Source organism: Carassius gibelio, chromosome A9 (assembly GCF_023724105.1).
Source record: "Carassius gibelio isolate Cgi1373 ecotype wild population from Czech Republic chromosome A9, carGib1.2-hapl.c, whole genome shotgun sequence".
In the NCBI taxonomy this organism is placed as follows: Eukaryota; Metazoa; Chordata; class Actinopteri; order Cypriniformes; family Cyprinidae; genus Carassius; species Carassius gibelio.
Genome location: NC_068379.1, coordinates 5,227,899 through 5,255,569, shown reverse-complemented (window position 1 = coordinate 5,255,569; position 27,671 = coordinate 5,227,899). Strand labels below are relative to the sequence as shown.

Sequence of the window (27,671 nt, the reverse complement as noted above, 5' to 3'; positions counted from 1 at the left end):
GTGACTCTGTTCGCCACAAATGTTCTGAATCTTGTGCTTTCATTTCTGAGATATTTAAGTACAGCTGTGCTGTCCGTCCAGAAGACTGAAGGTTTAAGTTTCAGCTGTAACTCTCCTTTTAACATCAGATCCATTTTTGTGGCAACTGTCGCAGCTGTCAGTTCCATTCGTGGAATTGTAGGCCTTTTTAAAGGGGCAACTCTGGACTTCCCCATCATCAGTGCACAGTGCACCTGGTCCTGTTGATTACGTAGAAGAAGATAGCTTGCTGTACCATACGCATCTTCACTCGCATCTGCGAAGTGATGGAGCTGTGCCACAACAGTTTCTCCGAAATCTGCTGGTTTAATGCATCTGCTCACCTTGAACTCTTCAAGCTGATGAAGTCCACTGAGCCAGTCTGTCCACCTTTGTTTTGCTTGCTCTGGAAGATCATCATCCCATCCTATTTTCAGTCTGCATAAATCCTGCAGGATCATCTTTGCTGGTAAAACTACAGGTGCAAGAAACCCCAATGGGTCATAGATAGAGCTGACGATTGAGAGCAGTCCTCGTCGAGTGAATGGACGATCTTTAATGACTATTTTGAATTGAAATGTGTCTGACTCGACATTCCAGTGGATGCCCAATGCTCTTTCCATTGGCAGTGTTTCCTGATCAAGATCCAAGTTTTTCACTCCATCAGCCCATTCATTCTTAGGGATAGCTGCCAGCACAGCACGACTGTTGCTTGTCCACTTGACCAGGCGAAAACCTCCTTTGGAACATATTGCTCGCAGACCATGATATAACTCTATGGCTTGTGTCTCAGTGGCTGTGGACTTTAAACAGTCATCTACATAAAAATTTCGAAGAACAGCATCAGCAACATCAGGTTTGAACAGTGTGCCGTGATCTTCAGCACACCTCCTCAAAGCAAAGCTGGCGCAGCTGGGCGAAGAAGTAGCGCCAAATAAGTGGACAACCATTTTATGTTCCACCAAGTCTCCATTATAATCTCCGTGAGGCCACCACAGGAACCTAAGAAGATTTGAATCCTCTTCATGCACGCGAACCTGGTGGAACATAGCTTCCACATCTGCCATAAAGGCGATCCTTTCTTGTCTGAATCTTGTAATGACACCAACAAGATTACTTGTGAGGTTGGGACCTTGTAAAAGTTGTTGGTTCAACGATATCCCTTGATACGATGCCCCACAGTCAAAAACAACCCTCAGTTTGTGCTTGACTGGATGGTACACCCCATGGTGAGGTATGTACCATATTTTGCCATCGGTTTTCTTGTGGTTGTCTTTTGTGAGCTCAACAGCATAATCATTTTTGATGAGACTGTTCATGAAAGATGTATACTCTGTGTGGAAATCAGGATTTCTGATGAATTTTCTTTTCAAATTCAGAGCCCGTTGTTCAGCCACCACACGATTATTTGGCATCTGAATAGCCTTGTTCTTCAAAGGCAGGCACAAGCTGTAATGACCATCTACAAGCTTAGCTGACTCAGACATCATTTTCATAAATTGGAGGTCTTCCTTGGACATTTCCACTTGATCATCCTTTTCTGCTTCAGGGAAATCCTGCTTGAATTGCTGTTGCCACAAGTCTTCTAATCTGGCTACTGATATGCGATTCACCGATACTGGAGCACACCTTCCTTTTCTTGTGACATCATTACTATTCCTGAGAGGCCCATTGACTGTCCAGCCCAACTTGGTTCTAACAGCAAAAGGTCCATTGTCTTTACTACTAATAACTTGCCAAGGCTCCATGACTTCAGGCACATTAGCTCCTATTAGTAGTCCAATTTTTGCTTCAATACTAGGGAGACAAACCTCTTTAAGATACGGCCATCTCTCCAAATCCTTTTGCTGTGGAATGTTACTCTTGTGAACTGGAATTGTTTTCTGTGTGAAGACGTCTGGAAGTGGAACAAACTCGTCAACATCTAGACTACTAATCTCCAACCCAGACAGTATGTGAGTTTTGACTTGTTTTTCATCTCCCATGGTTTTTAGAAGTATATCAGTCTTTCTTCCATTCACTTTCAGCTCAGACATCAACGCTTCTGTACAAAAAGTATCTGAACTTCCTGGGTCGAGAAAGGCATACGTTTTGACCAGTTGTGTACCTTTAGTAGTCTTAACTTGTACAGGAACAATTGACAAAGTACATTCAGTCTCACAGGTATCTTCGTCTCCACTTGCGTCCTTTTTTGCACAGACTAGTGCACTAGTAACAGACTGTCTTTCACAGCTATCCATTTTGTCTTCCTGAAGACAAGCAGTTTCCTTCGACTTCATATGCAGTATGGTTGGATGTGGCAAAGAACATTCACTGCAGCTCATTCTATCTTTGCATTGTTTGCTCATGTGACCATGCTTTAAACAGCCAAAACACAATCCTTTGGTTCGCAAAAAGTCAATTTTCTCTTGATGTGTCTTGCTTCTCAATCTTTTACAGGATTCCAGATTGTGTTGCAGTACTTTACAAAAAAGACATGGTTTCTTCTGGTTGCTGGCATGTTTATTTTTCGATCTTTGAACTGCAAGTGTGTCATCATCTTCAACCTTTTTGTCAACTGGTACAGCACTAGTCGTGAAGACCCTTTTTGTTACAGCCTTTTTATAAGCGCTTGCTTCTGCTTGTGACTTAGCATGTCCTTTAGCTGCTGAACTATCTTTTATGTCTCCAAACACTGGATGGAGAGAAATCCTTGCCTGCTTATTAATGAAATCAACTAAACCTTTGAACTTCACTCTAGCATTTCGCTTCTCTTGAATATCACATGCCACCGATCGCCATTTTTCTCTTAATTTGAATGGAAGTTTCACCACGATGGCTCTTAGATTTGCTGCATTATCCATCTCTTCCATGTAACTTATATCTGACATTGCATTGCAGCATCCTGACAGAAACAATGAAAAGGAGTGAAGTGCTTCTCCATCTTCAGGTTTGATGGAAGGCCAGTGTAGAGCTTTGCTCATGTATGCGTCTGCAATCTGATACTCATTTCCAAAATGCTCTCTCAGAAGCTGCTTTGCCTTAAGATAGCCTTCTGCTGGATTCATATGTAGACAGCTACGAACCAGTTCCTTAGGCTTTCCAGTCGTGTACTGTTCCATGAAGTACAAACGGTCTTTATCATTATCGGTACGTTCTTCAACGCCATGTTCGAAGGCCCGAATGAACAGCTTATAATCGAGAGGATCTCCTTTGAAAATAGGTATGTCAATTGAAGGAAGCATGGACATTTTTTGATGCTTCACTAAGCACTCAGTGATGCTGGCTTGTCGCTCCATAGCATTACATAATGTACCAACTACGTTTCCCTCTCTACCTGTAGAAGGCTCATTTGGGATGGAGTTATTAGTTGACTGTGGCCTAAGAGGTTGAAAAACATTATCAAGCAGACTTTCCTGTTTCAGTACATCTTCACGAGGTGTTATGCTACCTGTTTCCAGATCCATTCCCTTGTGACTTACTGCTGAAGACCGACAACTTTCATACTGCTTAATAACTTTAATCTTAGCATCTGACACTGCAAGGGCAACTTCTAGCTCAAATTCTTCCCTTTTTGCTTTTAGTTCAGCCTCTTGTCGTTCAATAGCTTGTTTCTTCTTCAATGCAGCATGTTTAACAAGCAGTGCAGCTCTTTCTGCTTCAGCAGATATTCGTGCAGAAGAAGTTGTAGAAGCTGTAGATCTGCCATCTACTGACCCATGTTTCTTATGTTTCTTACTGGAAGTCACTGACACAGAGGAAATGCTATCATCAGGATTCACTTCTAGATCACACTGTATTGCTTGCTCAGCATTTTCTGCAACCTGTTTCATCCACCTGTTGACTGCTTTAATAAATCTTTCACATGAGCTGACTCTTGGTTCAAACCATGTATGCTGGTCCTTTGCATAATCTTCATCAGACATGTACTCCTCAACAGCATGATTCAGCTGACAGAAGTCTTTATACAAATGTTTGTACTCAGTTTCCAGTTTAGTTCGAACAATGTCAATATGTGCAGAATCATCCATAAGTTGTTCAATTTCCTTAGATTTACTTGTGAGCTGAGCAAGTTTAGCTTTCCTTGACTGCAAAAGCCTTTGCAATCTTTCTTCCTTTGCTTTCTCCGTCATTTTTATTGGCCTTTTAGCACTAGTGCAATCCTCATTAATCTTCGTATTTTCATCCATTCTTAGTTTAAAGCATCAAAACGAATGATTAATTGCCCTTATATCATTTGCTGAACTGTGCAGTATCACGTTAAAAATTTTTTTTTTTTTTTTTACCTCAGAAATCTTCTCCACAGAAACTGCGCCATTAGATTGCGGGTAGATAAGGCCGCGCTTCCGAGGTAATCCTATAACGTCCTTTTCCAACGAAACTCCACATAACATGTACTGCAAGATCCACTGTTCCGAAAAACATCCACATATCTTCGTGTCAAACACGTCCTTATCCTTCAGGAGTTAGTTTTCTTTACTAAATGTGAGTGCGCGTTTAGTTTCGGTTTTGGTTTCACTCGCTCCGTGTCCAATAAAACAATCCACGTAATCCGTTTTCTGATAAAATATCTTCCTTTAATCTTGATTGTCAGTTCAATAAAACAAATAAAATTAAAAAAGCAAAATATGATCTTAAATCTTCAATATCACGGATGCGGTAAAGAAAACTGTGCAACTCCACTGTATTCCAAAGAGCGCACTGCCGCAAAGCTTCACAGTCGTGATTCTTAAAGAGCCAGTAAACAATTTTAACATATTACATATTTTTACAGAATATTTATCCAAATGGTAACATAAATAAAGTAAGATTACAAATGAAGCAAATTCAAACAAAAATATTCAAAAACTGAATCTAATCAAAATAGGCTCTTACAATTGCTGTCAAACAGGCTAAGAGGTTTACTATTACATACAGCTGAAGAAAAAACTTCATCCAAATGACCTTCAGTTACAGGCTGAAGTTTAAACTTTTATAAAAGTATTACAAATACATTAAGCTTAAAAGTACATAGAATAAATTGGATGACGAGTAATTCTTACTGCTAAATTCAGAAAAAACAGAGGTGTTAATTATAGGGCCTAAAAACTCTGCTTGTAATAACCTAGAACACTGTCTAAGACTTGATGGTTGCTCTGTCAATTCTTCGTCATCAGTTAGGAACCTAGGTGTGCTATTTGATCGCAATCTTTCCTTAGAAAGCCACGTTTCTAGCATTTGTAAAACTGCATTTTTCCATCTCAAAAATATATCTTAATTACGGCCTATGCTCTCAATGTCAAATGCAGAAATGTTAATCCATGCATTTATGACTTCAAGGTTAGACTATTGTAATGCTTTATTGGGTGGTTGTTCTGCACGCTTAGTAAACAATCTACAGCTAGTCCAAAATGCAGCAGCAAGAATTCTTACTAGAACCAGGAAGTATGACCATATTAGCCCGGTCCTGTCCACACTGCACTGGCTCCCTATCAAACATCGTATAGATTTTAAAATATTGCTTATTACTTATAAAGCCCTGAATGGTTTCGCACCTCAGTATTTGAATGAGCTCCTTTTACATTATACTCCTCTACGTCCCCTACGTTCTCAAAACTCAGGCAATTTGATAATACCTAGAATATCAAAATTAACTACGGGCGGCAGATCCTTTTCCTATTTGGCGCCTAAACTCTGGAATAACCTACCTAACATTGTTCGGGAGGCAGACACACTCTTGCAGTTTAAATCTAGATTAAAGACCCATCTCTTTAACCTGGCATACACATAACATACTAATATGCTTTTAATATCCAAATCCGTTAAAGGATTTTTAGGCTGCATTAATTAGGATAAACCGGAACCGGAAACACTTCACATAACACCGTACTCTCTACATCATTAGAAGAATGGCATCTACGCTAATATTTGTCTGTTTCTCTCTTGTTCTGAGGTCACCGTGACCACCAGATCCAGTCTGTGTCCAGATCACCGTGACCACCAGATCCAGTCTGTGTCCAGATCAGAGGGTCACTGCAGTCACCCGGATCCAGTACGTATCCAGACCAGATGGTGGATCAGCACCTAGAAAGGACCTCTACTGCCCTGAAAGACAGCGGAGACCAGGACAACTTGAGCCCCAGATACAGATCCCCTGTAAAGACCTTGTCTCAGAGGAGCACCAGGACAAGACCACAGGAAACAGATGATTCTTCTGCACAATCTGACTTTGCTGCAGCCTGGAATTGAACTACTGGTTTCGTCTGGTCAGAGGAGAACTGGCCCCCCAACTGAGCCTGGTTTCTCCCAAGGTTTTTTTCTCCATTCTGTCACCGATGGAGTTTCGGTTCCTTGCCGCTGTCACCTCTGGCTTGCTTAGTTGGGGTCACTTCATCTACAGAGATATCGTTGACTTGATTGCAAATAAATGCACGGACACGATTTAACTGAACAGAGATGACATCACTGAATTCAATGATGAACTGCCTTTAACTATCATTTTGCATTATTGAGACACTGTTTTCCAAATTAATGTTGTTCAGTGCTTTGACGCAATGTATTTTGTTTAAAGCACTATATAAATAAAGGTGATTGATTGATTGATTGAATAAAATGGGTGGAAAACAAAGTAAAAGGGACTATCACTATTCTTCAAGCAAAAGTAAAATCATAATTCAAAAATAAGTCAAACATATTTTTTGTAGAAAAAAAAAACAAAAACAAAAGGAAGCCACACTTAAAATGCTCAAAAATAAACAACTAAAAAATGCTGTCAAACCTCATCAATTTGAGCACTCATAAAAAAATCAGCAAATAAAGTGCACTTCTACATTAACATTTCTTCAGCTGTTAAATGCATTTATCCAAAGATACTGTAATGCTACATTGTTTAATGAAGGGGGGTTTGGGGGCGGAGGTGTTCCAGAAAGCAGGTTATTACCTATATATTTCTAAAACCATAATTATTATTATCATCATTAAAAGCAATTTTTATTTTACTGATTTCTTAAATTTATCCTAATCTCACTCATGGATCTCCATTCAATTTTTTGTAAAAGATCATTATTTTGTGTATTTGGTGTAACAGAATATGTTGACATGCCCTTATGTTCAAAAAACACATTATTTTTAAAATACTGTACATTACTGTAGGTCCTCTATGCCCTCTTTTCAACAAGCTCAGTCTGCTCTGATTGGCAATCTTAAAGATTCCTAAATGCATCTACTTTCGGAAAAGCCAAATAATGTGCTTTTGCTTTCGCCTAGATACACACAGCATCTCCCTGACATGACTGCTTCAACATTAACTGCAGTTACTGAAACCACTCCTTCCTTCTTTGCGTGAACATTTGAGCAGCATTACGCAAATATTTCCTCAGTGACGTAGACGTGTGGGGCATGATTGAATGAGACATTTTAGGGGGGTGTGGCAGAGTCTTATCTTTTATAAAGAATATCTCTTTGGATTTGAGACTTTAGTCTTTGCAACTTTACAGATCTTCTTTATGCACCAAGAGCTTGTAACACTCCAAAGAGAAAGGAAAAATGTAAATCGCATCATATGACCCCTTTAATTTATACATCAAACAAACAATATGACTCTTGTTCACAGTTATAAAAAATATATTAAACTGTAAGAAAAAAAAATGATTGCACAATCACCCATTAAGTGTTAGGATGCATTAAAAACTAAATTTGACATTAAAAAAACAAACAAAAAGAAAAAATAGAAGTATGGCACATTTCTTCTAAGCATCTTTTTCTATTATGACTTATGGATTCGGCGCTCTATTAAGAATATTTGTGTCCCAAATGATGCACTATACACTATGTACTTAACTGTGTAGTGTATGAATTATAAAAGGTTATTTTGTCATTCATCATTGGAGTCTGATACGCCTTCCCCTCTGCTACATAATTAAAGCTGCGACAGTTGAGTGCATTTAGTATCCAGCATTCCACATTTAGTTTATTAAGGCAATTAAGTGCATCATTCTGGTATTTAAAATGCACTTTTTCTTTTTGGAATTTTCAGTGTGAATGTACTATTTATACTACAAAATGGCATAGAATAATGCAAAAGTAAATGAATTGGGATATGCCTAAAGTTTAGGTTGAAATTGCAGTTTTAGAACTGGCTTACACCCCAGGGGTGTATTTCAGAAAGCACAGTTATCTTACAGTCTATACCCTGAACTTTAGGTTGATTAACCACAAACCTTGCTTACTCGAGGTATGTGGTTCCAAAAACGTGTAAGTTCATTTAACTCAGAGTCTGTTCCTGGTTAAGACTCAAAACATTCTCAACAGAGCGACGAATCGATGAGTCACTATGGAAACGGATGCTAAGAAAAAGTGTCCCATGCTGATTTTGAATTTAAATTAAATTAATTTTATCCCAAGCAACACAGTGCATTCAGGCTAACTTATTTTTCCTAAAATTTGTTCCCTGGGGATCGAACCCAGAACCTTGCGCTGCAAACACAATGCTCTACCACTTGAGCTTTATAAACATCCAAATAAACATTTGAAATATATCAGTCTGTGTGAAATGAATGAATATAATATACAAGTTTCACTTTTAGTGAATTAGTGAAATAAATCAACTTTTGATGATGTTCTAATTCTATGACCAGCACCTGTACAAGTGCACAAGTGAGTTTTGCAACAGGAATACTGGAAAAAGAGTAACAAAAGTCAGAGCGCCAATTGCTATATATGTCAGAGATTTACACTTCACATCAGAGCTGTGAGTGTAAATTTATACTTACAAATGCAAACCCAATTCCAGAAAAGTTGGGACACTGTACGAATTGTGAGCAAAAAAAAGAAAAAAGAAAAACAGACTGGAATAATTTAAAAATCTCATAAACTTATATTTTATTCACAATAGAGTATAGATAACATATCAAATGTTGAAAGTGAGACATTTTTAAATGTCATGCCAAATTATGTCTCATTTTGGATTTCATGAGAGCTACACATTCCAAATTTAGCAATAAGTGGCCGGAAAAGTTAAATGTACATAAGGAACAGCTGGAGGACCAGTTTGCAACTTATTCAATTGGGATCATGATTGGGTATAAAAAGAGCCTCTCAGAGTGTCAGTGTCTCTCAGATGTCAAGATGGGCAGAGGATCACCAATTCCCCCAATGCTGCGGTGAAAAATAGTGGAGCAATATCAGAAAGGATATTGCACTTTGGATGACCAAATCGGCTTTCTCCGTGGATGAAGCGGTTGTCACATCTGGTTGCCACCATGCCCGAGGAACGCCCCTTCATAGAATCTGCCTGCCGCACTGTTCTCATGCCGCCTGTCTCTGCTCATTCACGTCGGCTGCAGCTCACACTAGACCGCGGCTCTCTCTTGGCCTCCAAGCCTCTGCTCACTCAAGGCTGCGGTGTGTGTCGCTGTTTCGTTCAGAAAGCGAAACTACCAAAAGAAGACACAGACATCACAATATGTTAAGAGGCGTAACATTTCCATCACACACTTGAGGTATTCACACAATCACAACGCACTAGATAGCTGGCCAATCAGAGCACACCTCACTTTTCAGAGTGATGAGCTTTGTGAAAATGGATGCGTTTCAGAAGGGGGGCATAGAGGAGAAATAATAATGTACAGTATATGGAAAAATAATGTTTTTTTTTTTTTACCTTAAAGCTCATTAAACAAATTTAATAATGTTCTTTTTAGCAGCATCATATGACCCCTTTAACCTGAAAAACTTAGTTTCATAGCTCTCTTTATTGTATTGGATTTATTTTACTGTTGTTTGCAATTTTTTTATTTGTACTTATTTTATTACTGACTTTTTTTCACACTTTGCATTGTAGAAAAGTAGATTTTTGTTTGTATTTGGTGTCAATTATAGTTCTTAGGGAAAAAAAATCTGAATTGGCATATATCGGTATCACACTAACAAAAATTTGGAAATCGGAATTGGCCAAGAAAATCACAACTGGTGCATCTCTAATATGAATCCTGCATGTTCCGCCCCTCGTGGACATTAATGGCGCAGACATTTCGTTTCATTTACTACACATAGGCCTTCTGATGCTAGCAGTGTTTTCAGCCTCTGCTGCCTCAATATATGAGTACCTGAACACATAAACAATCTCTAAAACTGCTCTTCATGAGTCCCTTCATGAGCATTTTACTTATTTTAAGAAAACTATCTTCATATCATATACAAAGACACATATACAAAGTTATTTGTTGATCAATGCGTATTGGAGACGTGAACCGTTTAAAATGATTCAGTTCGATTTGGTGAACTGGTTCAAAAAGATCCGGTTATTTCAAATGATTAGTTCGCAAACCAGATATCACAAACTAATTTGTTTTGAACTATCTAACAAAAGACACTGAAGAGAAGACAATGATGAATAAAGTCTGGCCTTCACTCACTCAAGCCTTGAGAAAGCAAAACTACTTTGTTTGGCCTTCTAAAAGAAGACACAACTAGAAATCATGCTTATATCACGTTTATAATAGGTTTTAGGTTTATGACCCGTCACTTCAGCCGGACAGGGCATCAAAATATGATATGGGGCATAACATTTCCGTCATTTGCTTGAGGCAATCACAACACACTGGATGGCTGGCCAATCAGAGCACACCTCGCTTTTCAGACTGATGAGCCTTGTAAAAATCACTGCATTTCAAAAGGCGGGGCAAAGAGGAGAAACAAAAATGTGGTCGTGGTATTGAAGGTGGAAGAGAGCGCTGGTTATTCACCCCCCCCCCTACAATCCCTGCCATATCTGAGACTTGAACTTACAACCTTTAAGTAACAAGTCTGACTCTCTAACTATTAGGCTACAACAACAACAAAACCCCTCATCACTGAAACGCTGTGGTACAACAAAAACCCACCTGTGCTCCCTCATCACTGGAACGCTGTGGTACTCCTATCCATTCCCTAAAATTAAAATTATTATAATTTTTTTTTAAGACCAGATACTGTACCTACTGATTATGTCCATGGTAATGTGACCAATAACCAAAATTCAGAACCATGAAAAAGTGTTTATTTATTGTGTTAATTCTGTTTTTGACACAATGATAACATCAAACTGAACAAGCATTTTTTTAAGTCAATACTGTAATTTCACTCACCCCTTATGTTGCACATTTCCTCAAAATTAAAATTGAGATTTTTTTTTTTCATTTAAAAATGGATGTATATTTATAACACTATATTTTGTGTTATATTACATTGCCATTAAATGAATACAAACTAATTCAAACTAAATTACCATTTTTGCCAAGACAATACTGATTGCTTGATTTCTATTTTTGATTTTTCACACATCAAAAATCAACTACACTTGTGATTGTGTCAAACAAACAGCTCATCACTGGAAAATTTTTCATTTTTAAACATTTTATTATTGTAGGGCAATATTAAAATATGACCCAAAACAAACTAAACCTGGGGCCTGTACCATGAAGCTGAATTAGGTGGCTAGGCAGCTGTTCCAGCTTAGTTTCCGCCAACCCTGGGTTTTAGGTACTATGAAAGCAGCTCGGCTTTAATTGGTGTTCGTTGCCATGGTATCTTACGCTGCACGGCTAACCTGCTCCGGGGCAGGTTATGTTCTGGGTTAGAGATTTCAAACTGAAGGTGAACCAATCAGATGTGAGAGAAGTGACACATGTCTGACACAAAGTCACTCCAGTTTATCTTACTCCAAATTAAAGGTCACTTATTCTTAAAAAAAATAAATAAAATAGAAGTCTGGCTTTAATGATAATAACGGAGTCATTTTATGATTTATATAATTATTGTGATTCATATTATTATTTATCTCTTACACACAAACAATTTTTTTTTATTTAACAGTTATTATAAATTATTTTAGATAAATATTAATGTATACAGATCATGTAATATAAATAAACTGTAGTATCAAAAGATTGAACTATTTAAAAAATTACAAATCTGAACTTACATGTTCAAGTCTCTATCACTATATATTTTCAAATGTATAAACTAAGTTAACAAGTTCCACTTGTGACTACACTGATGGAGCAAGATCATACACGCGCTCCACAAACACAGGATCAAAGCCTGAATTAACAAAGAAAGTTGATGAACAGCATCGTGGTACCAACAAAGCCGGATTGGAGAGGTTTGGTTTTATCAACTCAAAACTAATCCTGTAACTCTGAATTTGTTCAGCTACCATCATGGTACAGGCCCCTGATATACAAAATATCCAACTCTCAAATCACACTAATTCAAATAAAGTGTTCAAACTCACCGCTTGTATCTGAATTTCACTCCAACAACAACAGCAAGAACAGCACAGCAGACAAAACCAAACAGACCCCAAAAGACGTCAATGGATTCTAGGAAAGAGGGATGGAGAGAAGTTAATGGATCAAGTCCACAATTCTACTAATGTCACTAATCTTTTTTCTTTTTTTTTGCATACATTTTACTGCAAGTTTTATCTAAGTGTTGCATGCATACTTATATCTTACTGTCAAACATATAAATGTAAATGTTAACACAACTGAAATTGTGAAACTGAAATTTCCAATTCAGTTCTGTTCAGAGCAAAACATACACAACCTTATTCATAGCATAGTTTCAAGAACATCAAACAACATGTACTATAAACTATAAGAACAAAAATAGACTTACCAGTATGAACACTGATAAACAGGGAACCTAATGAACTTCCATATTGGTTTGACGCATTACAAATGTACAAGCCATTAATGTCAGGGGACAGTTTAGTCACAGGAAGCTTGTTGCCTTCATAATAGGGAGTACTTTCTCTGTTAATAGAGAAATATGCAAGATCAATGAGTATGTTCTGCTAGTACATAACAGTACATGTGATGGTCAGTAGTAAACTATCTGTAAAAAACTAAAACAAAGTTGGATAACATCAGACAAATTCAACTAGCAGCCACAGGCCAACACCTCAGCAACTTATCAGAACATGCATGCGTCTCTCTCTCTCTTTGAAACCTAAAAGCTTCAAGCATCATTTCTTGCTCCCTAAGATGTTTACTTTGGAAATATTTCCCAATATAAGCAGTAAAGACTAGGAACTTGTGAGCCTGGTAGTTTAGACAAAATATGCAAAAGTAACTTAAAATGATTAGCTTGTAAAATTACAACTGCCACTAAGATAGATATATTTTCGTATAGCATGCCTTCAATAATGTATTACTTGCTTGATAATTTTCTGTCTGATTTTCAGCTTATTTCAACAGAGTGCTGAAATTATTTTGAACTGTCAGGAGCAACTCTTCGATTAAGCACAAGCCATTATACACAGCCCAAAAATTATTTTTTATTTTATTACCTTGTCCAGATGTAGCTGGTTGGTTCTGGGTTACTATCCACTACACACCTGTATTCTTTAGCATTTTTTGGACTGTCAGGAATGATAACCACCGACTCAGGAGGATCTAGAAAAAAATAAGCAGCAAAAAAATCCTTTTTTTGTATTCATTTACTCCGGTCATTTGTATTTAAGCTGTCGGTTGATACACCACATGTGTACTTACAATGGATGTTTATTGTGTAGTCCAGCACAAGTTCATCTTTTTGGGTGTTGTGTTTCACCACACACTGGATGTTCTTCTTATTTAAATGTTTTAATGGGACACCAAGTAGGTAGGACACAACAGTAACGGTCCCATCTGGGTTTATTGTATGATTGGTTTCAGTCCTCAGAGAGTTTTCCAGATCTCCTAATCTCCACATCACTTCTGCTTCAGGCCATGCATTAGAGGCAAAGCACGATGCCAACTTTACCTCCAAATATCCAGCAACAGGTGCCTCCCCTCTTATATTAACCTCAGGACGAGCTACATTTGAAATGGGAAAAAAAGCTAATGGATATGCATCATTAAATGTGAACAGTGAATACTGAAAAGTAGGCCAGCCTGATTTTGGTCATCTCAAGATTAAAATCATTTACTCATTTAATTTTTATAGTTTTCACATAGCACAAACCATTTCTGTAGGAGGAAAGTCTGGTTGTAAGCATGAAATATTTTAAATAACTGAGTGGAAATTAGTTCCATCACTGTTAGGAATAAATTCACAACGATATCTGCAGGCACTGTGCCATAGAATAACATGAACGAGCCATCTTACCAAAAACGATGACATTGATGTCAGTCTCTAATGGCCCACTAGGGAATAGGCTGAAGGTACATGTGTAGATCCCTTCATCCAAAAGCCTCATTCTGAGCAGCTGAATAGACCCATTTTTCTCTGCAAAGTTCCCAATAAATTGTACTCTGTTTATCAATCCACTCTTGAGTTCAGTTTTGCCCCCTGGGCGAATGACAAAGAAGGGGGTTCCCTCAGGGTTTTCTCGTGTCTTTTTCTTCCATATAATACGGGTTAGATCATCATCTGTTTCAGTCGGATGACACAACAAAGTGGCATTTTCTCCATATATGACTGTTGTATCCTGGCCAATAACCTTTCCATCTGAAAAATATATATAAAAACATTAACAAACTGCCAAACCTGTAAGTGTAGAAGTAGAGTAGAATTCTATTAAAGATTAAAAATTAGTAAAAGGATGTGTACTCTTAAAGGCTAGAGCTTACAATACTACACATATAGCTTACATATGTATACAATGCACTATGAATTGATGAGCTGCTGGGTTCATGAATATTAATCACGTTGTCTGCGTTCGGTCAAACTGATTTGCTGAAATCAAAACAGGGATGGTACCAGATCAGCGCCAGCCAATGAAATTGCAATTTGCACATTAGCTCCGCCCACTACCGGAGAAACCAGTATGTCTTCTGCTTGTTCGAAAATGAATATGACTAACTCTAAATGAACTCCATTATTTTGACAGGAGAAGATAACATCTCGGTTATGTATGTAACCATGGTTCCCTGAATAGGGAACGAGATGCTGCGGTGACGTCACCACGTATGGGAACACCTTCGGTGTGACGAATGTCTGAAGCCCTATACCATCCCGCCAATCCTATTGGCCAAATGGCGCATGGCACCACCCTACGCATGCGCACGCATGATATAGCTGGGTGCAGCGCGCCATTTCGCTCAGATTTCATGACTGAAGATGAAGAACATTATCAAGGTACGGAACGGCCAGAACCGCAGCATCTCGTTCCCTATTCAGGGAACCATGGTTACATACGTAACCGAGATGTTCCCTTTCATAGGTCACTTCGATGCTGCGGTGACGTCACCACGTATGGGAACGATATACCAAAACGCCTGACGTACCTGATAACTGAGATCCGAGGAAGCATCTGCTCAAGCGGAGAGAACCCGGGAGCCAGGAGCCATCCTCACATCTAGACTGTAGGACTTGATAAAAGTGCTCGGTGAGGACCATCCTGCCGCAGCACAGATATCTTCCATAGAAGATCCACCGAGAAAAGCTTGAGAAGAAGCCACAGCTCAAGTGGAGTGAGCTTTAACTTCCAAGGGCGAAGCGAGTCCGCGCGCCTCATAGGCCAAAGAAATTTCCTCCACCAGCCAATGGGACATGCGCTGCTTTGTAACCGCATGGCCCTTACTTTTATGTCCAAACAGACAAACAGCTGGTCAGATTCACGCCAAGGGGCTGTACGATCCACATAAGTCTATAAGCTCTAACAGGGCAAAGACTTAGATCTCCTGACCCAGCCTCAGCAGGTGAAAAAGCTTCCAGGACCACATGATGAAAGCGAAAGGGGTTAGATGCGACCTTAGGAACATAGTTAGGCCTGGGCCGCAGCAGCACCTTCACAGAGCCCGGTGCAAATTCCATGCATGAGGGTGAAACAGAAAGAGCCTGTAAATCCCCAACTCTCTTGAGGGAGGATAAAGCCATGAGAAGAAGTGTCTTCAGTGTCAGGAATTTATCCGATACAGTCTCCAAGGGCTCAAATGGATGCCCTGATAAACCTAGCAACACAATGGATAAATCCCATGAAGGAACTCGCACAGGGCGGAAAGGCCTCAGCCGTCGCGCACCCTGTATGAAACGAGAAACTAGTGGATGACGCCCCACAGAGGCACCGCCTATGTATTCGTGGTAAGCTGAAATGGCTGCCACGTAAACCTTTAAAGTGGCTGGTGTTACGCCATCCAGAAAACGATCCTAGAGGAACTCCAGCACTGAAGCCACTGGGCAGTAAACTGGATCCACATTACGATTGCCACACCAGGCTGTAAACAGTCTCCACTTGAAAGCATATAAGCGTCTCGTAGAAGCTGCTCTAGAATTCAATATAGTCTCAGTGGTTTCAACAGAAAGACCGGGACATACTAATGCACTCCGCTCAGTGGCCACGCCCACAGTTTCCACAGATCTGGCCTCGGGTGCCAAATCAGCCCCTGTGCTTGTGATAATAAATCCTGTCTGAGGCGAATCTCCCACGGAGAGCCCGCTAGCAGACTGATCAGATCCGCAAACCACGGCTGCGTGTGCCATCGCGGAGCCACCAGCAGCAGCTGTTCCACTCTGTCCCGCCGTATTCTGCATAATACCGCTGGGATCAAACGAATCGGAGGAAAAGCATACAGACTGGTCCTGGGCCAGCTGTGAGCTAATGCATCCACGCCCAGGGGCGATGGGGGGCATAGGGAGAACCATAGCGGGCAATGCGTAGTCATGTTCGACGCGAATAAATCCACTTTGGCTTTGCCGAATATCCGCCATAAAAGATTCACCGTCTGGGGGTGTAATCTCCATTCTCCCTGTTCCAGAGCCTGTCTGGATAGCATATCCGCTCCGAAGTTCAAACGTCCGGGGACATGAACAACTCGGATCGATAGAAATTTGTTCTGAGACCAAAGAAGAACATGTCTCGCCAGCCTGCACAGGGGGCGAGAGCGTAATCCTTCCTAGTGATTCAGGTATGAGACAAACGCTGTGATGTCTGATCTGAGCAGCACAAGACGGCCGATCAGCAGATTCGCGAATTACTGGAGAGCCAGAAAACTGCCACTAATTCCAATCGGTTTATATACCAACTGCGTTGTGCAGCTGTCCACACTCCATGGGCAGGTAGCCCTTGACAAACAGCTCCCCAACCGGTCAAAGACGCATCCGTCGTGACGGTCTCTGGGAAAGCTCAAATCCCCAGCCGAACCCCGGTAGGAGAAATTCGGTTGGCATCCATAGTTTTAACGACATCACACAACTCCGTGTCACCGAAATCGTCCGATGCGGAAGACAACGGGGTGAAATATTTCGTCTTTCCGCCCATTTTTCCAAACAACAGCTGTAAGACCCTGCCTCCATCTGAGAGGGGTGTACGTCTTCTATAGCCCCTTTGCTCAGCAGAGTTGACATCTCCTGTCACAACACTGCTATTACCATCAGTTTACCACCGTGGAAAGAATTCAGCGGAAAAGAGGCGGGCCTCTAAAAAAACGAATTGGTGTATCCGTGACAATTGTGCGTAACACCCATTGAGGAATGCCGGGCAAGCGTTCCACGCAACCCAAAACAAACTAGCAGTCTCAAATTTCCGCTTTCTGCAACGCTGTCATACAAATAAATGTCCGTGCATGGAAAAGCCTGCGGCATTCGTGCACAGGGGAAGTGTATGCATAAGAGCTATTGCGTCCCGTTGTGTATAATCCTGAAACGTGTCCACGGCAGGAATTAGACCAACGAATTGAACATCAGGCTCTGCCGCTAACTAAAATGGCGGCTGTGCGAGCCGTCATAAACGGGTCGTCTGTGTAAGACCCTTGAATCGCCCCTCGAAATCTGAAAGCTGGATTGCGCAGAGTGTCTGAGGGATTATTATTTATTAATTTATTTACGCCTGGCGTTACAGCCAGATCCAATGCTGCTCGAAGCGCTGTTTGCTGCGAGACAGTCAATGTTAGAGCGTGGGCACGGCAGTGAGAAGGTTGGATGTGCATTAGCGGTCCAACAGCACTCTTTAGTGGAGGGCACAGACCCCGGCAAACATAGAAGGAAAATGCATGCGTCAAACTCGCTGCGTTTCGTTGTGTATAATCCTGAAGCGTGTCCACGGCAGGATTTAATCCAACAAGATAAACATAGGGCCACGCCGCTAGCGAGAACGCGGCAGCTGTGTGAGCCGTCATAAACTGGCCATATTCGCCAACCTCTTGTGGCGTCCCTCAGACTCTGAAGACTGAATTGTGCAGTGTCTGAGGGGCGCTCAAATAACAGTTCAGTTCAGTTCAGTGACGCTCGAAGTGCTTGTGCTGCGAGACAGTCAATGTTAGAGTGTGGGGGTTAAGAACGAGAGGCTTCTCGTAAAGAACCGTAATAAGAGAATAAAATTTGCCGAAATAGACACGACTCAATACGTCTTCGACGAGACTAGGTCGCGGCGGAGTTTGGCGCGATCCGTTCGGCTAGAGAGGTAGTCAAACGGCATCGCTATAATAGCAGTCCGCCATTGCACTTAATCGTGGCAAAAACCCGCGCCGTTCGTGATATGCGCTGATAAAGGCTGCTTCCAGGACCTCGAAACCTCTTGGTGGAGGTCCGTGAGAAGGGTAGTTTATCCACCGCGCGGATAGCCACATAATAGCACACTGAGGAAGGGGAAGCGCGTTTCTCCTGTCCGCTCGGAGGGAGAGAACCGCTTATGCCGGCCAGAGCCTACTCTGAGTTCGAAGCTGCGGTTAGACAACATAGTATAAAGCAAAACTGCTCTGATTAACGCGCTCGAGTAGGGAAGAGCGAGCAAGTGGAAAAACTCCAGTGCATCACTGTATTCATAGTCAAGCCGCACATATCGCCCCTAACCAACACCTCGTGCGGGGCCTCGGCGACCGCAGAAGCGAACGGTGGGGGTTAGACGCGAGGCGACTGAAGAAATAGACTCCAGAGCGCGGATACTTTTCTTTATTTTACCATAGCCGTAGGCTATCACAGAGAGAACATGTAGAGAGGCTGCAAACGAATCTCTCATGAGTGCCTCCCTGTGATAAACCCATTATACGGCTCTTACTTTTCGTTGACTCATCGCGTCCGCGAAAGAGGAGTTAAACACTGCTCGAAGAAAATCGCTGGAGAACGCGAGGTGATAGGGCACAGATGATTCGCTATTCCTGAAGGAATGAAATCTGAGCAAAATGGCGCGCTGCACCCAGGTATATCATGCGTGCGCATGCGTAAGGTGGTGCCATGCGCCATTTGGCCAATAGGATTGGCGGGATGGTATAGGGCTTGAGACATTCGTCACACCGAAGGTGTTCCCATACGTGGTGACGTCACCGCAGCATCGAAGTGACCTATGAAAGGGAACAGAATAGTTTACATATAGCGTGTCGATTCAGCATGGTAAGACTCTCACTCTCTCTTTGCATGTGTGAGAAACAGTGCTATCAGTAAAGCGATGGTGAGTCGTGTGCCTTCACACAGAGTTTACGGAGCATCAAATACAGGTGCGCTGTGTGTCCATTGAGAGGAACTGAAAAGTTCAGATCGCTTGATGGAGAGAGAGCTCTGAAGCTCAGATGCTGAAATTAATGCAAGCGTCATGCGCTTCAGTCTATGTATTATACAAACCCGCACGTCTCTGTCATTCATTAATTCACAAAGAGACGCGCAGAACACAGATTCATATTTCAAACAACTTTTGCGGCTTAATTACAGATACTGTTCCATATGGAGATTTGATTTGATTAATTTATGCTAACTTTGAAAAATTCCATGACTGTCCATATTAAAATGTAGGTTTCATTTTCATGACTGGATTTTGAGATTCTGTACTCGTTTTTTGCTTCGCGGAAATCATAGCGCTGAACCGGGTTTGAACGGGACCTCAGTACTATCGGTACTTAAAGAAACATGGTACCGTCACATTTAAATTTTTTTAGTAGGCCTACTGACTTGGTACCGAAGAACCGGGTCTTTAGACAACAGTAGTTAGGGGTAACGAGTTACAAAGTAATGGATTACAGTAACTATATTACTTTTTTGGATAACGGAGTAAAGAAACGCATTACACTAATAACATTGGTAACTTAACTACTTTACTAGACTATTAGGAACGCGCTTTCTGCGTTACATATGCCGTGTTTGCCTGTGTTTAAAGTTCTGTCTGTTTAAGTGGTGCGTGCATGCGTGTGCCTGTATGTGTGCCGTTGCCATGGAAATCGATTTGACGTAGCTGCTGGTGCAGAGGGGAGCGCGGGAAATGGAAATGGAGACTGAGACAGGGGGTTTCGGCCACTGGTGATATTCACATTACTTTCAGTTTATTGCTCGAAAGGACAAAAAATATTTGTGTGAAATGCACACTATGCCCAGGCGACAAGTGTCTTTCAACTGCTGCCAACTCGATGAGCAACTTGTTTAAGCATTTGTCAGCCTAGCATGGCAATACAAAACTTGTGGCGAAAGATCCTGCTCACCGGTCATTTAAAGGTGTTACTCATCATCAGCCGACCCCGCCTAAACAAGCTAAGCTTTTCTCAAGTCTTGGGGCACATGCAGGTAACACAAAACGAAATGAACAGGCTAGTTGCAGGGTTCATTGTAGAATACATGCTTTCCTTGTCGACCATTGAATCGCACAGGGTTAGAAAAATACTAGATAAAATACCCGCGACTCGCAAGCCAACGTCCGACAGGAAAACATTTTCACATTACATTAATAAGTGTTATTCCAACATGGAATCGAAGCATAAAAGAATGTTAGAGTCCCTGGATCATGTGTGTACCACCAATAACAACAGTAAGGAATGACGGTGCACTGGATAGACGGCATTAGTTTTAAACGTGAGAAGGCTGCTCTTTCCTGCAAGAGAGTGAGAGGAAGACACACTTACAATGTCATAGCTAGCGAAATAGAACAGGTTTATTATTCCTTTGAACTATCACATAAAGTGACAGGATGTGTCACTGATAATGGCAGCAAATTTGTAAAAGCCTTTAGAATGTTTGAATCTCATCCTGATTATGGGTCTGACTCTGAAGAGCCATCTGATGAGGAGGGGGAGGAGGAGGTCACTTTAACTGATGTTGCCAAAGTACTCTCTACAGTATCAGATGAGACATTTTCACTGCCGCCTCATCTGCGCTGTGCATCACATACACTAAACCTGATCGCAAGAAATGAGCTGGAGAAATGGCTGACCAGTAACAATGACTGTAGAGAAGTTTATAGAAGTGCTTTTGCCAAGTGTGCAGCTCTCTGGACAAAAACAAGTTGCTCTACTGTGGCTTCAGACCAAATTGAGGACGTGCTAAAAAGAAAGCTCATCATACACACTGGAACTCAACCCATGACGCCTTGTCTCTCATCACAGAAATCCCAATCAGAGATTTAAACATTTTTTCTAGACTGAGTTTAAAGAGCAATGAACGAGAGTATCAGTTCCTGAAGGAATATTGTGCAGTGTTAAGTCCTCTTGCTGCAGCATTGGATATAATACAAGGAGAAGATGATTGCTACTATGGCATCCTCCTGCCAACCTTAGAGATTCTCATCTCAAAGTTGCTTGCGTTGAAGGATGGCCTTTCCCAGTACTTGTTGGCTAAAGGCCTGCAGTTTAATATAGCTGATGTACTGTAGCCCAAATTTATGAGGCTGTAAAAGCTGCTAATTGAACTATATATGTTTGTCTAATGTAGCCTACTATTTCATATCACAGGCAATCAAAGACAGATTTGCATCAGTCTTGGACAGTAAGGATGCTCTGATGGCTGTTGCCACAATGCCCAAATTAAAGGTCCGCTGGCTCAAAGATGAAAAGAGAAGAGATGCTGTTAAAACCATGCTAATTTCTGAGTGTCGTGCCCGGATTCCTGAAGAGCCACTGCTATGACCAGCAGTTTAGAGCCCTGTCACCTCCAGTCACAATGACTTTTTTGAATTTGAAGAGGTGTTTTCCTACAACGCAGAGACTGACGTCATAGAGGGATCTGACTGGGAGGTTCTCTCCAGGTTCCCCAGAATTAAGGAAATTGTAAAGCAGTACAACACTCCAATACCATCAAGCGCACCAGTCAAAAGGCTTTTCAGCCTGGGCAGTATTGTTCTGACCCCAAGGAGGAACAGGCTGTCAGATAAAAGATTTGAAAGACTTTTACTTATGCGATACAATCGTTATTTCGAAGAATAGAGAGAAAAATGAATTTAATGGGATAAACTTTTTGTTGCACTTTCTGTTTTCACTGTTGCACTTTTGTTGCACTTTCTGCTTTGTGCATTGTGATAATTGCAACAAACAATAATCCCTTAATAGGTTCAAGAGTTTGTGACTTGGTATGTTACTGCCTCTGGAAGCCACATCTCCAGGAGAGCGAGCTAAGTGGAAAAAGGGGTGAGGGTTTTTGGGATGGCGTGAATTTTCTGTTTAATTAATTAATTAATTTAATTTTCTATTTCCTTTTTATGGGCTTAAGTGCATTTTAAATTAAGATTTATTTTTATAGGATAAAGTGACCTTTATTTTTATCTTTTTCATTGACCACTTATTTTTTTGTTGCTGCCATGAATCTGTTTTGTTCTCAGGAGAAGAGTTTTGTTCTCATGTTTCCCAAAGCCTGTGCTTTGAAACTTGTGTGTTGACACCATTTTAAAATGACCCCACCATAGCCTTCTTTATCCTGTTGTTTCTGGATTTTATGGTGAGGCATATTTCTTTGTGCAGACGGGGATATTGTTCTTTCATATGGTTCAATATTTATACAATAAACTAAATAAACTATGCAGAAAAGTTAAGTAATGATAGGGCTATGATGTTTGTCCATGTATCGACACAGTAAATGAAGAAAAAGGAATGTAATAAGTAGTGAAGTTACTTTTCAAATGCAGTAACTAGTAAACTAATCTCATTACAATTTACAGAACTAGTAACTAATTACGTTTTTTGAGTAACTACCCCAAATCTGCGGCACTTTCACTTATGTTGTTAAAGTTTGGTTAAGACATACCTAATCAAATTTAACGCCCTATTGAAATAACTTAAATGAATTAATTTCATTAATGCGTGTGCTATACAGCAAGTTTGATTTTCTGGAAAAACCAACAAGGTTTGCTATTGCATGTCAAGAATGTACAGCTGAACTGTTGTTTATATTTGCTGATCAATGTAAATGTGAATAACTAAACTGCTCAATTCATATACTAGTCTTATAGTCTCTTTATGAACTTTTTGAAGTGTCAAAGTGGTAGTTGTGTCAATAGAGGGACAGAAACCTTTACTTAAGAAAAGTAAGATGATTATATTATGTTCCACAAAGTCAAAATGTCACAAGCGGATATGTGATCATTTTAGTTCAGGCTGACAAAACGGTGCAAAATAAAAAAATAAAACCTTGTACACGGACAAATCAAACTACATTTATGTATCTTTTATATACTAAGCTATGCTTTGATTCAACCTCCCAACTTCTCTTTTTTTTTGCGTCGTGATTACGATGACGTCATCATGTCATGCATTACAGGTAACGTAATAACAGCATATGACCCTCAGTTGACGCATACTTGTAGTATCTGAGACGATGCCACTGCGGGGGGTGACAAGGGGGAATAAAACCGAGTCTCATGTAATATGCAGTGGAAGATCTTACCCCAAACGTGTATGTCTGTATAATTAGGGCAGTTGGCAATCATACTACAGGCGCACATCGAATCTACCCGCAACTTCACACATATTCTTCATCTTGCACTCAATATTAAGTAATAGTTTATTTAATCTAATAACCTAATTCAGTAATTCTAAATGTAAAATAAATCCGCTGACTGTTCCGAGGGCAGCTTCCTCAAGGAGGTCGCATTTTGTAGGCCACAATACGTCATAGAAGTTGCCTCGTTTGAATCATTAACGTTAGATTCAAAAGTAAAGAAATTACAACAATTTACACCTCACAATGAATAATGGTCCATTTTAGAATTAAGACACCCTTGATGTATGTGGCAGACAAATGCGACAGTCTTCGAAATGGTGCTTGAGAGCATATAATAACTTATTAAATCATGGTGTAAATTGTCAAACTACCTCACTAGTTATGACAAATGATGACATATCAAGAACCTGGTAAAACTTCAGTTAATTACTGTGTTCACTTAGCATCACTCAGCTGTCTTTACTCCTCTTGATCGGCCATGTTGAAGAGACTGTAGTGAGTGAATCGCGTTCATGTGTCTGTTCCCGCCCTGGTTGTTAGGCAAAACGTGATTGATTGGAGAGAGAGCTTGCTACGATAGGTCAGTGCAACATGGGCGTTGTCTGATTGGGTTAAGTAGACGGTGGGTGGAGTCCACTTATTTGTGGATTTATCTGCACGTCGACGCTAGAAGTGTTTCAAATCCACAAATGCACAGGAACCGATCCACAAATGCGTGCAGTGATTTACAAATGCACAGACAGCGGTTCACAAATAAATGCCAGGTAGAGTTGTGTTTGTGACATTAAACACATTTGTAAAAATATATTTTTTTATTTGCAAATCTCATTTTATTTATTTGTGAGTTTTATATTTTTTTGTGAAACTCTTTAAATTTATTTGTGAATTTGATATATTTTTGTGAATCTCGTTACATTTATTTGTGGATCATAATCTATTTATTTGGAATAATGCAACAATTCTAACCCCATAGCCATAGAGCGGCAACCTCCCGCTCTCTCTCTTGAAGCCAACGAGGAAGTGACTAAAACTGTAATTCACCGACTGGCCGCTTGAGGGTGACTGCAAAAGGGTGTCAGTCCCATAGACGAGTAACCCCAGAGTGCAGTCTGGATGATGTCTGGACACGTGTCGCCCCGCCCATATTTGTTTTCCCCGCCTTTGACATTTTGCTCCGAGCCAGCAGGGGGCAGTTTGCGTTGAAACAAACAGAACGGTGGCAACTGCAGCAGCAGAGTAATAACGCTACTCCACCGTTGATTGCATGCAGGGGGCAAGGAACTCGACTGGAAGTTGAAGTCGGGTGGGGGCTGCCATCTTTTAGCAGAACTTCATTTGCGTTATCATTCCCATTGACTCCCATTCATTTTGGCGTCACTTTGACAGTGAATAACTTTACATCTGAGGCGTTTAAAGACTCTGTTTGTCCATTATTTATTTCTAAAGATAAACGACAATGTATAAAGGGTTCCATTACCTTCTATGTTACATTATGGCCCCGTATAAACAGTTTTTGTAAAAAATAGGCTAACGATTGAGTCATAACCACTCGTCTCTCTGTCGCATTACCGTACAGACAGGAGGAGAATCTCGCAGGCAATTAACTTAATATGGCGTACTGGCGTTTCATTTTAAAATATTATACAAAATAATTAATCAGAATACTTACTCCTGCTCACTCACGACAAAGAACTCCCCGCTCAAGCTCGCCGTCTCTGCAAGATTAACGATGGCAGTTTGCACGCACAGCCTCTTAGAAGATTTACATCTGTCAGACAGGTTGCTGACGTCGTCAAGCTTCATTTGAGTCTGCGCGTCAGAAACGGAAGTGCTAAAAAACGCTAAAAATGGGCTTCACTTGTCTCATTTGAGTTCCAATGGGGTCGCTGTGTTGCTGTGTGTGTGTGTGTGGGGGGGGGGGGGGGAATTCAGCGAGAGTTTGAATCTGTTTTGCGCACGAGCCTGTGAAAATCTTACCCAGATACAGCAATGCTATTTTCTGATTGGCTGATCGGTAGCTATATTTTTTTTTTTTATTTGATTAGCTGGTGCGTGTCAGGGCCTTCGGGAAACTCACTTGATTCCTCTACCTGTTTCGCTGTTTAAAAAATAGCGCCGCAACTTGGTGGGCATTATTATCCTCGTAATGTCTCTGCGTGAGAAATACAAGGTGTGGCGTGTGAGTCTGTGAACGAGTTGAAATGCGTGGGTCTCACGCCCAATGCGTGAGACTTGAGAGCAGTGGCATAGCCAGGGGAGGGGCCATGGGGGCACTGGCCCCTCCTGAAAACTGATTGGCCCCCCAGTGTGCCCCCACATTTCTACTTGTCTGTCACTCACAAATTCAAATTATAATCTTTCAGTTTAGTAAATAACTCATGATTGAGTCGCGATGCTTCTCAACGAGGACCAAGAATAGTGAGCTGCTGTTTTCCAACGAAAAAAGCACCTATTTTAAATAGCTTATGTTTTTCGATTAACGAGTTGTTGCAGTGCAACAAGTGTTTGGTACTAATGTTAACGTATTTCGGTGTTAGACAGACCAGGTTCGATGACGATGTTATGTCCTAGAGCAGACCAAGATGCTAATCATTATATTTACTATGCTCCTCTGATGCTGAATGTAAGAGGGGTTTACTGCGTTACGATTTACTTATTTTTCGGCCGAACGAGCCGATATAGGCAACAACGCAATTTAAAGCAATGGTTTAAAAAAAACTATAATAGCAATTCTAATAAAGTCATAATTGAATCATGCAGTCGATTAGCGACTTTTCGTGTAATGTTTATCTAACGCTCCACACTTGGGACTTTTTTTTAAAAGTCTATATGGGTGAGACACATGCAAAAACATCGTTTTTTTTACTGGTCAATTTTGAGATTTGGGGCTGTTTGTCTTCAGTAACATGTCTTCTTTCAGACTTGTGGTGAATAAAAAAAGTCCAAAATACACATATAGGTCTTTATTTTTCTACACCTTTAGTCTATTTGCGTCTGTAGATTCCTAATAAATTCAGTTGGCGTTCTAAATCACCATGGTGCTCCGCTATTGCTGTCTGCACCCTGGAAATCTCTCTCTCTAGCTCTCTCTCCCTCCCTTCACAGAAGTTATTGACAAAACGTCATTTGATGACACCCAGAAACATTCTCAAAAAAATCATACATAATTATTTAATGCTTGATTAAATAGCAAAATAAATAACTAATACTAAAATAACACTGGACTAATTAAGCTATTCTAAACTGTTTTATAGGATCCACATATTTTACATGTTAAACTAAAGCTACCTTTTTGAACAAGTAGCTTTCTAACAAAGTATGGATATATGATATTTTTAAATCAATATGCTCAAGATTAATTAGCCTTGACATAAGTAGATTTTGTTTATTCATCAATGCAAATTTACTGCAACTGCTGCTATGCAAATTGAATGGGATGTGGATAATAAACAAAAACATATTATGAAATTATATTAAATTTATATTAGTTATATTAATTAATTAATTGTGTATTTATTTCTATGAATGATTAATGCTATTCTGCATTTATATAAATAAGGCTATTATATATATATATTATATAAGGCTATTATAAATAAATTATATTATTATTATTTGTGAGTTGTACACTATTCATACATTGGATTATTTTATTTATTACAGTTTTTCTTTCACTTTTGTAAAGTGAAAAGTTAATACAAATTGTATTTGATTTTTTTTTTTTATTTAGAGCAGTGAATAACTGCTATTAAAATATAATAGGGTATCACTGTTTATTACTGATTTTAAAGGTTACTGAACTCTTGAAATTATTTGGATATACAGTTCAAACAACACAAGATTTATTAATCGTGGCCCCTCTTGTGCCCCCCAGTTGAAAAAAATCCTAGAATCGCCCCTGCTTGAGAGCCCTGTGGACCGCAAATGTATGTAGCTGTTTGAAAGTTGCTACATGAAACATTACTCTATACTATATCTAGCAATATACCTACCTCTTGACATTTGTTCTTTTAGAGCTCAACCACTGAGGGGAGGAACTTCACCATTCAAAAGACAATGTATTCAGGCAGAGTCCAGCAAAGCAGGTTATTTGTGCACATACA

At 40.2% G+C, this 27,671-nt stretch overlaps 1 protein-coding gene across 3 annotated transcripts in view; it reads right to left on the bottom strand.

The window, feature by feature from the left end:
* Positions 1–8,828: 8,828 nt before the first annotated feature.
* The window catches only part of LOC128019493 (poliovirus receptor), a 36,565-nt gene continuing 17,722 nt past the window's right edge, over positions 8,829–27,671 (bottom strand). Inside the window, exons 1-8 of one of the 3 annotated variants that reach the window (XM_052605490.1) lie at positions 15,231–15,360; positions 14,110–14,451; positions 13,515–13,817; positions 13,310–13,415; positions 12,637–12,773; positions 12,251–12,338; positions 10,860–10,905; positions 8,829–9,410 (exon numbers count right to left, since the gene is read on the bottom strand). In XM_052605490.1, the coding sequence (XP_052461450.1) occupies positions 9,327–9,410; positions 10,860–10,905; positions 12,251–12,338; positions 12,637–12,773; positions 13,310–13,415; positions 13,515–13,817; positions 14,110–14,451; positions 15,231–15,342 (1,218 nt within the window). In that variant the 5' untranslated portion in view covers positions 15,343–15,360 and the 3' untranslated portion in view covers positions 8,829–9,326. Of the gene's footprint in view, positions 9,411–10,859; positions 10,906–12,250; positions 12,339–12,636; positions 12,774–13,309; positions 13,416–13,514; positions 13,818–14,109; positions 14,452–15,230; positions 15,361–27,671 lie in introns of those variants that run through there. The other 2 variants (XM_052605491.1, XM_052605492.1) reach the window with 2 other exon arrangements.